Here is an 11280-nt window from a genome sequence, read left to right on the forward strand (position 1 = left end):
TATTGCACTATGGCTATATTTGCTCCAGTCCAGCAGGGGCAGCAGAGAGCAGGTTTATCAGACTGAAGTGATCAGAGAGGAACAGAAACATCAGATTCAGGCACTTTCTGCTGTTTCCTGCATCATCAATACAGAGGTCCAGTTTGGCCTGTTTAAGTGTGTTTGAGTTTATTTGAGTGCTCACAGATTCCTCTTGTTGGCTTTTGAAATGGATAACATGCGGTTGAATGTACAGTACACAAACACAGTAGTATGAGTCTGCAGGGAGTTGGACTGCAAGTCTTTATTTGTGTCGAAGGCCAGTGTGATATGAAACCACTTCCTGTGTAGAGTTGGCACTGGCAGCATTTAAAAAAAACACTCATCACTCTAAAGATCACACCTCATCTGTGAAGACATACTGTCAGACACAGTGAATAATGGATTCAGAGGACATTTATCAAAATGTTGAACGCAGAGATATTGAGGACACATTCGGACCTCAAACACCAATTCGCAGCCAGGATGAAGGAAAAGATGAAAAGCGCAGTAAGCAAAGAATGACTTTAAAGCAGAAATGGTGTCGCAGATGATGTTGTTAAAGGCGTCACTAATGTTTGAGGAAGTGTCACATACAATTTAATTTTTTTCTAAAAACAATGTCAATGTTTCTGCTTTTATATAATGTATTAATTACATTTACTTTCAATATGTTTGATCATCTTTAGATTGATATGATTGATATTATTTTTTGATGATATGAAAATTTAGGTACATTTAGGAATATAGCGGGTGAATTGTGTATATAATATATATTATGATGTTATGATGAACAACTATATGCCTTTCTCCGTAGAGTTATACATAAAACACATTCTGATACATCGACTTATAGACGAGCCTGTATAATTCACTCTTCCACTTCTTCTTCTGAATCAGTTTCTGGTTCAAAAATATATGGCTGAATTAAACCAATATTTCCACTTGACATTGTGCAACGTTTACTACAGTAAAGTAAAGTGGATCTCTGAAAGTGGTGCTCACTGCAGAGTACAGTGATCTGAGCTGCTGTGAGTGAGTGGAGGCGGGGCTAATTTACATATTCATGGCTCTGCGTACACTAAAGGAAGCAAGGGTGTAGAGTTACATTCAAGCTATTTTAAGGCATGATTAATTTTTTCAAAGGAAAAATATGTTATTTTGGTGATCGAAGATGAGTTTAAAGTGATACAATTATTGACTGCAGGGGGAATTTAACTTAGCATGAAGTTTTGTGTATACACTGATATGTGTGTGTTTTGTCTCTGTTTGTCAGGAGGACGCAGGTGTTTGGTGTTGATGACAGTGTCTCGGGCTCATTTGTGTTCTTCTGCTGGTCTTCATCACACTGTACATCACCATCACAGCAGAGAGAGACCTGTTAAAGAGTTACAAGAACACAGTTGAAGAGTTCAATCACACTATCATCAGCTTACAGGACAATTACACTGATCTAATGACTGAAAAAGACCAACTGAAGAACAACTTCAACTCTTTGAGTCAGAAGAAACTGGAGTTAGAAAGCAAAGTCACATCTTTGAGTGAGGAACTGACGAGAGAAGTGTCTAAACGAGGTTTAAACAACTGTTTTTTTCTAAGTAATTTATTTTTTACTGTATATGTATACAGTTTTAAAAAGTGTTTATGTATGAAAATCTGTGTGGTTCAGGTTTTTTCTTCATATCCAGTGAGTTGAAGAGCTGGTCTGAGAGCAGGAAGTTCTGCAGGGATGGAGGAGGTGATCTGATCATTATCAACACTGAAGAGAAGCAGGTGAGATTGTGTGAGTGACTGTTAATCAATGAGAGGAATCACACTTATTCCTGCTTTTATTCGCACAGAGGCGCATATCTTCATTAGTCAAGGAGAGAGTGTGGATTGGTTTGTCTGACATTGAGACTGAGGGGATCATGAAATGGGTGGATAATTCAACACTGAAACAAGGGTAAGTGATAAAACACTGTGGATGTGTAGTCTCCCTGGAAAAAAAAAAAGGAATATAGATATTTTAAAGGGGTGGTTGATTATAATTTCACTTTTTTAACTTTAGTTAGTGTGTAATGTTGCTGTTTGAGCATAAACAACATCTGCAAAGTTACAATGCTCAAAGTTCAAAACAAAGGGAGATATTATCTTTAAAAGAAATCGCCTTTTAAAGGAACACGCCAACTTTTTGGGACTTTATTCACTGTATCCCCCAGAGTTAGATAAGTCCATACATACCTTTTTCATCTCCATGCGTGCCATAACTCTGTCTGACACACCCACAGCTAGCCTAGCTTAGCACAAAGACTGGAGGTGAACGGCTCCAGCTAGCTGCTTAGAGCCCTGCACGGGCCAAAAAATTCAGCCCTAACCCAGTCCTGGCCCGTGGTGTTCAAGCCCTAATCCGGCCCCAGCCCGACAATGTCTGCAATTTTTCAGCCCAAACCGACCCGAGACCAACATCAATATCACTTAAAGCTCTCTCTGACGCGCACTCTCTGATGCACACACATACACACAACGCTACTAAGAGGTCAAATTTTATTATAGGCCTCAAACATAACTACCACCACTGACAATTATGCCCACAAATATTAATACAGACTGTCCATTACAGAGAAGCATAAGCATGCAGTAGAGAATATTATATAGCCAAATGTGATCCAGCAGTAAATTAAGTTTTACAGCCTACCTTTTTTTGATGTAAAGTAACTTTACTGAAGAACAACGTTTCAAAGAACTCTTCACCAACTGGCTAACGTTAAATAATAATAAAAATATAATAAATAAAAAAATCCGTTGAACTGAGTAGTGTTGGAAACTTTTATTCCTTCATCGAAGCAGAAACCAGGAGACTTGAGATGGATTTTATAAGCAGAAGAGATTTATTCTTCCATGTCTGTAGTTCATCAGTCTGTAGTTCATCATCATCAAGTCTGACCATAATACAGTATTCATTGTAATTATACTTTTCAAAGAGGGGAGGGATTACATAGAGGTGAAGTCTCTGAACAAAACATGTAAATTAAGTATGAACACACCCTACTCTGAGAGCGCTACCAGTCCAATTGAATCAGCATAACTTATTCAAATGCTGATACTGGCCAGGAAACTCCGGTTCCAAGAGCCAATCCCAGAGCCATTAAAGACAAAAGGTGAAAGTCTCCCCTACAGCTAATCCAATCAACCTAACGATTCATCGTCTAGGGCTGGGGCTCGAGCCATTAAAGACAAAAGGTGCGTCTGGGGCTACGGGCTCGAGCCATTAAAGACAAAAGGTGACTTACAATAGAGAAAAACAGGACTGGCAGAAACTGTTGTTACTATTATCCTAACCTAACCTTAAAATGCTAACTTAAATGTACTCAACTTTTACTGTTGCAACCTAAATTAAACATTTCATAAATTTGTAATACAACAGTAGGCTACATGTACGTTGGTCATCATTCACTGTTTATTCGCGTGTGTTGTGAAGAAAAAGAATAGCATCCACTGTTGAAGGCTTCAGGCTCATTGTTTGTTGTGGTAATCAAATCAAACTCGAAATACAGCTTTTCCTGAAGTATTGGGAACTTTTAGTAATTCCCCACGCTCCAACTTCTCCCTGATGCTCTGCTTGGTTAACTGTCACCTAATGCATTGCACGCGCATCGCATTACTCGTGTAATCGCATATTGCATATTTATAATATTATCAATATAACAATATTTCATACAGTAGCCTGCACCCTGCACGTATATTATGGGCACGATGAAAGGAGAGAAGCTAAATGAGCCCGAGTCCGACCCGAGCCCGATCTGTAAAAAAAAAAAAAAAAGAAATGGCCCGACTGCTCCCAATAAGTGACAAAATGCCGCCAACATTTTCCTATTTACTGTACATGTTGTGATTTGTATAGTCACAGCAAGTACAAATAACAAGGTCACATGAGACACAGACATCTTCTAACCGTATACATAGGCTACTGGGAACTATATTCTCAGAAGGCGAAGCACTGCTACTTGGGCGGAGTGATTTGCTTGCAGCGCCTGAGAAGGCCCATGGTGAGGAGCAGAGAGTTCGCTCAGAGTTGGAGTAAATCACTCCGCAGAAGTAGCAGTGCTTCGCCTTCTGAGAATATAGTTCCCAGTATGTATACGGTTAGAAGATGTTTGTATCTCATGTGACCTTGTTATTCGTACACTCTGTGACTATACAAATCACAACATGTAGGAAAATGTTGGCGTTGTTTTCCCAGTCAACACTATGATCTCACAGTGATGTCACCATGTGGTCACAACGTCAGCAATCTGAGTTCACAGTGATCTAAAAGTGTAACCTCACAGCGCTCTCACTGTGTGCTCAAACTATGACCACAATATGATCTCATCCCAGCTAGAAATGTTATTGTTCTATGAATGTTTTGAGAGCATTATGTTATGTTCTTGTAATATTTTCTGTAGCTAATTTTATTTTTGTAACCAGAATGTTCTCCTAAAAGGTAGGATAACACTCTCTATAAACATTTCAAACATGTTTAGTGATGACATTGATAGAACATTATCCCCCCTAACATTCTTAGACAGTTATAGCGGGAAGTTTCGATGTTTAGAAATTATGTTTAAGAGGTTTAGATGTTGAAGTTTGTTTGAAGAGTTTGGTTTGGTCACCATTGTAGAGGTCAGTGTTTGCTATAGTTGGGTTCTTTGGTCTTGACACTTTAAATGTTAGTCTTTCTCTGGCTGCTGTAGATGCTTATTATAGCAAGAGAAAATGTGGTCAAGTATGCTGGCTACTTACATTATTAAAATCAAGATCAGTGAACAATAAGATTTAAAAATCTGCTTTAAGACAAACACAAACCTCAAGAATCAGCCTGTGAATCTCAATAACGGTGACGTGTTTCATGCCACAATGCATTCTGGGTGCATCATACAAAATTTTTTGCATTATAATAAGTTGGATGTCAAGCTGTAGAAACATTACTATAAACAATTATATATAATTAATAACAAACATGATTGTCTATAAGAAATTATGCGATGATGATCATATCAGCACTACATGATGATTATATCATTATCGTCATCATCAAGTAGCTGACATCATCTGATAATTTTTTTTCTTACTGTTGTTGTCATAACAAACAGTTACAGCAGGCCGGGGAAAAACTAACATTAAAACTTTAAGAGTCAAATTGCCTAACTTATCCAAACACTGATCACAATAATGGTGTCATTAAACCAAACTATTAATTTCAATAAATCATCCACATCTAAACCTCTGTTAATCTCAATAAGAACTTTTCCACACATATGACAGAAATAAAGTCTGGTTAGTAATAAGTCAAGCTGGTAATGCTGTTTGTGGAGTTGTTTAATGAAGTTGGAGCCTGAGATCCGATGTTTACACGTCAATCCAATTTTCATTTTCAACCAAAATTTGACGTCTGAGTGATGTTGGAGTCCATGTCCAATTACATTTCTAGCTGGGCTGACTCACATTGTGGCCATAATATGAGCACACAGTGAGTGCACAGTGCGGTTACACTTTTAGCTCACTGTGAACTCACATTGTGGTCATATGGAGAGATCACTGTGAGATCAACATGTTGACTGGGTTGTCACTTATTGGGAGCAGTATGCTAGCTGGAGCCGTTTACTTCCAGTCTTTGTGCTAAGCTAGGCTAGCGGTGGGTGCATCAGACAGAGTTACGGCACGCACGGAGATGAGAAGGGTATGTATGGACTTATCTAACTCTGGGGGATACGGTGAATAAGCTAAAGTCCCAAAAAGTCAGCGTGTTCCTTTAAGGACTACAACAAACGGCTGGTAGGAACTACACGACATTCCTCCCGGGTTATGTTCGCCATGTGCGACGCCATATGCGACTCAGTCTCATCCCTCTTTTCACAATACAGGTATAAAATTATATGAACATCGTTTTTACTCAGACTCAAAACAATGTCCAAATTTTCTGATAGGTCTTGATCACTTTATATGATGAGCAGATTGAATTTAGGCTTTTATTCATATAAAAACAGTGATCATCACACACATCAGTTGTGGTAAACAGAAGCTCAAGCAGACTGAAGTGTGAGAACCAATGAGGTCCATTCTCGTGTTACGAAGCACCTTTGAGTTTCTGCAAGAACCAATGAGGTTCATTCTCGTGTTACGCAGCACCTTTGAGTTTCTGCAAGAACCAATGAGGTTCATTCTCATGTTACGCAGCATGTTTGAGCTTCTGCAAGAACCAATGAGGTTCATTCTCGTGTTACGCAGCACCTTTGAGTTTCTGCAAGAACCAATGAGGTTCATTCTCATGTTACGCAGCATGTTTGAGCTTCTGCAAGAACCAATGAGGTCCATTCTCGTGTTACGCAGCACCTTTGAGTTTCTGCAAGAACCAATGAGGTCCATTCTCGTGTTACGCAGCACCTTTGAGTTTCTGCAAGAACCAATGAGGTTCATTCTCATGTTACGCAGCATGTTTGAGCTTCTGAAAGAACCAATGAGGTTCATTCTCGTGTTACGAAGCACCTTTGAGTTTCTGCAAGAACCAATGAGGTTCATTCTTGTGTTACGCAGCACGTTTGAGCTTCAGCAAGAACCATTGAGGTCCATTCTTGTGTTATGCAGCACATTTGAGCTTCAGCAAGAACCAATGAGGTTCATCCGGATGTGTGCGCCCAGAAAACCATATATCACACTTTTAGACTGATATTGCTTTAAAATGTATGCAGACAATAAACTTGTATGATGATGAAGAACTGCAATGCCATATGAGCGTGATCAAGATATTATAATCAAAACTAAACATTATGGGGACACCAGAGACTTATATCACTTCTTGTAAAAACGGGCATAATAGGTCACCTTTAAATAACAATAATATTCTCTCTTATTAGTTATAACTGTTACAGATGCGTTTGTAAGGCTCACGCTCGATCAGCCCAAAGTCCGGCATCCGACCAGCGCGGAAGGTCTCTACGTGTTACTGTCTTTTCTCGAGGCAAAGTATTTTTTTATTAAATGCAATACATTTGAATATGTATTTCCTCATTATTTCATCTGACTCCATATATGAAAAGGTTTTAATGATATCTGTGCATCATTAAATGTGAGCGAATGTTTGACTATTCTTTTTAACTCTTTAATGAAAATAATGTCAAAGACGGTTTGAATAATCAAATGTAACAATTTATTATGTCAGGTAAATGTCAATTACATAATCAATTCAAAGATAATCAATTCAAAACATCAAAAGCTCTGGATTAAAAGGGGGGAAAAGCTATAACTTAAATTGTATGAAACTTTCTGTTAATGCTTTGAAAAAGTTTATAAATAAATGATATAAAAAAAAATATATATATATATTTAGAAGTAAATACTTTATTATTATTATTGATAAACAAAATATGTGGATGTAAATATTTTATTTACGTTTGAAATGTAAATTTTTTTTTATTTTGTTTAAAATATACTTTTAATATTATCTTTGATAAACAAAATATTTAAATGCAAAAAAATTATAATATTTCTGATAATATTTAAACATTTTCAATATTATTTTTGATAAACAAAATTAATTTTAATAAATAAATAAAATAAAATATATTAAAATGTAAAAAACAAACAAAAAAAAACCTCTGGATTAAAGAGAAGAGATGCGAACCCGACATTAAAATACATGATGCTAAGAATTTTGGTCATTCTTAGCATCATGGGCCAACTTGAGTTACAAAAAGGCTCCGATCTTCTCGTTGCATTCCATTAGACAGAACCTCTTTCACATGGAAACATCTTCTAACAATGGAAATTTGTATTCAGAAGTTACACCTTTTGGGGGTGTGAGACCATTTGCCAGGAGACCACCTTCCTTTGTGTGCCAGTTATCCCTAAACTCTTAAAAACCTTATTACCTTTTGTTTTACTTATTTGGAAATGAGACATTTGTACAAGTCGGATTGAGACATTTAAAATGATACCAAAATGTACAATACTCGATGATAATCATTCACATTAAACTTTATATTCTTGGGTGAATTCAGGTGATCTGAGCATGAGATAGAGGGGGTGAGGGATGAGTGAATGAAATGTAGATTAGGATGACTCGGGGGTGAGACTTTCGTCTCGATAGTGCACAAGGGTTAATTTCCAGAGAGGTCCTTTGTCCTCTCAGGGTCTGGTCGCTCTTCAACCAGACTGTCCGGCATTTTCTAATTTCTCAATTCTTACACGTTTAATCTAATAAAAAAATATATAAATTTATAAATTAGACACAGCTCTTCCACAAAAATGAAAACAATCATTTATTTTTTCTATAAATATATCTTTTCTTAGCTATTCATGAAACGTGCTAATCTGGCGCTGTGAATATTGTTGGCTCTTTTATTATGAATAGCTTGTTAAGCTGCTCGTTTGTTGTTTGCTGAATGGATAAAAAAAAATTATTGAACATTTGTGGTTCAGAGTAACTGAAAATCTGACACATTTTATTCAGGTTTTGGTTCAAAGGTGAGCCGAATAACTATGTTACTGATGAGGACTGTATTGAAGTGATGCCTACAAAAGACCCTGTGAACAACTGGAATGATCTGCCATGCTCTGAGAAGAGGAAGGGGATTTGTGAGAAATAGGTTTTATCTGGTGTTGCTTTGCTTTTGCTTCTATTATTTTAGTGATATTTTCTTTTTTATTGTGAATTTCTTCCAGCTGATCTTCATATGAATTTGTTAGAAGGAACATGTAAAATTGTCATTATTTTCTCATTGCTATAATAAACTCACAACATCCAGTTTCTCACAATGTGAATTAGGGTGATCTGGGACACCAAACCTCTGATGCGTTCATGTCTTGCACCATCACAAGAAGCTCTATGTCAACATGATCTTATTCTGTTATCATTCATCTAATTTGTTAGTCTGAAGCGTTGAGCTGACAATCACAGTAAAATGTCTAAAGTCTCCCAAGATTGCTCTGATTCACCCTATTATTGTGATATTGAGTGTCTGCGAAACTGCTTTGGTGTTGTATTGTTTTCACTTTCAATAAAATGGCCAATAAGTAAATTGTATTTTTGTTCTTATTTCAAATTTCATTCTTGTGTATCTGGTCTATTGCAATATTATATGCCAAGGTGTCAAGTAACGAAGTACAAATACTTCATTACCCACTAAATTTTGGGTATCTATAGGCTACTTTATTGGAGTAATTATTTTTCAGCCGACTTTTTACTTATACTTTTTACATTTTCACGCAATTATCTTTACTTTCTACTCCTTACATTTTAAAAATAGCCTTGCTACTCCTATTTCATTTTGGCAATTGTTTTCATTCCGGCTTGCCATCATTTAAAAAAAATAAAAATAATAATAATCTTTCCAAATAAATCGTGCCATCCGGATAGAGTGAATTTGATTGTGGTTGGATGAGAAGTAGCCAATATACACTTAGAGAAAATTTGTTCAGATGTTTTTATACAGACTTGAAACAGTTATTATATAGGCTACTGATAGTTACAGTTCTATATCTCTACTTTTAGCCTAATATTTAATAATAATATTTAACAGCCCGCGCACATACCTTATCAGGAGCGATCAGAATAAAGTTTTCCCACATGTCAGAACGGCCTCTCTTCCTAGATGCTTCCATAGTAATGAAAATAAATCGATACGACAAACTTGTCACTGTAGAGGCTACTATGAACCAAACACATTGTTGTGCATTAAAGTTTTTATGCTTCGAGCGCTACATTTCAGACTGGAAACGAGGCGGTGCCAGTTGCAGTGGCAGCACTGACTGGTTTGCTTGTGGCGGTGTCGCTGCGAACCACTCAGGAGATTCATTCAGAGAATGAAGCCGTTGCTGCTTCGGACGTCATGTGTCACGTGATTTTCCCATACCAAAGCAATTAACCTTTCGGAGCAGTGGTTCAAATGGGATTGTAGTTAATGGTTTGAAGCACGTTTCAAAGCTTCTGTGTCAGATTGCCATCACTACCTTAAACTATTAACATTAGATTTTGTTTGGCTGCTGTAATTGAGTTTTAACTGCCAGATGAACAAAGAGAAAAGGTAGAGTTGGTTATGTTTTGACATAATCATCATTTGACCTGAATTCATTCAGTGCATAATTTCTGACGTATATGGTTAATTACAGCATCACTGTGATTCTACACTCTGCAGCAAAAGATCCAGAATTTTCAATATAATCCAAAGAATTTCTTAAAAAAAATTCTAATAAAATAAACTTTACAATCTAGTTTTTAGGCACACACAGAATCAATAATCAGCGTATGAATCTCAACAATGGTGACAATCAAAAGTACCTTGCTGCAATGCATGCTGGGTACCAGCATAGTACTAAACTCCCAGCATGCATTGCAACATGAATAAATTATGCAGCTGAATTGTCCTAATATTTTGTTTAATTCTAAATATTTTCTTTTATTTTTTGCTGTTGTATTGTTGTGACATTTAGTAGTTTTTTTGTGATGTTCAGAGTTGATATTTTTATCTGAGTATTTTTTATTGTCACCATTGTTGAGATTCATACACTGATTGCTAATATCTGTGTGTGTGTCACTGTAGGTAATATATTAATTGATATGTATAATACCGCTGGAGCTTGAATGCAGTAACTCAGGGATTGTGATGTGAATATATTAATGGAACAACACAATTGATATAACATAAGACATCAGTGATTCAGGATATTTCATGATGATTTTAAAACCATCAACAGGTAACCATCATCACCTGATCTCATTTCACTTTAGCTTTCTTTGCTACTGCAAATGTGTTTGACAAACACACTGTCACAGTGACCACAGTGATAAGAGTTAAGAGCCCAACTAATGGAAACACTAATCACTGTTATGGTGACTTCAAATGAAACACATTAGAGTTAAACCTCTGTTAATTCTCAATAAAAACTTTTGTAGACGTCTGACAGAAATAAAGTTAGTCTGGTTAGTAATAAGTGAAGCTGGTAATGCTGTTTGTGGAGTTATTTAATCCTCCTCTGCTGAGATCTTAACAGATTTAATGTCTTCTTTTCTCTTCAGTTGATTTCATCTAAGACTGTGGCTGAAGTCAGTTATAGTTCTTGTGTTTCTGCTCGTCTCTTTCCTTCAGTGATTCTGCTTGTTAACAGGCTTATTAAGGCTGAGATGACTCCATATTTAATACACACAGATTTTGTGGCTCAGATAAGGTCCAGTTCTGGTTTATTTCTTTGCTTTTGGCTGACATGTGGCATTGCTATGGCCTGCTTGTGGCCCAGATCTGGCAA

At 36.7% G+C, this 11280-nt stretch overlaps 1 protein-coding gene across 1 annotated transcript in view; it reads left to right on the forward strand.

The window, feature by feature from the left end:
• Positions 1-419: 419 nt before the first annotated feature.
• The window catches only part of LOC309493832 (CD209 antigen-like protein 2), a 161701-nt gene continuing 150840 nt past the window's right edge, over positions 420-11280 (forward strand). Inside the window, exons 1-2 of the mRNA XM_082163097.1 lie at positions 420-528; positions 1295-1592. Coding sequence (XP_082019223.1) covers positions 1475-1592 — 118 coding nt within the window. The 5' untranslated portion in view covers positions 420-528; positions 1295-1474. The remainder of the gene's footprint in view (positions 529-1294; positions 1593-11280) is intronic.

The sequence above is a fragment of the Leuciscus leuciscus genome (assembly GCF_965113295.1).
Source record: "Leuciscus leuciscus genome assembly, chromosome: 3".
NCBI lineage: Eukaryota > Metazoa > Chordata > Actinopteri > Cypriniformes > Leuciscidae > Leuciscus > Leuciscus leuciscus.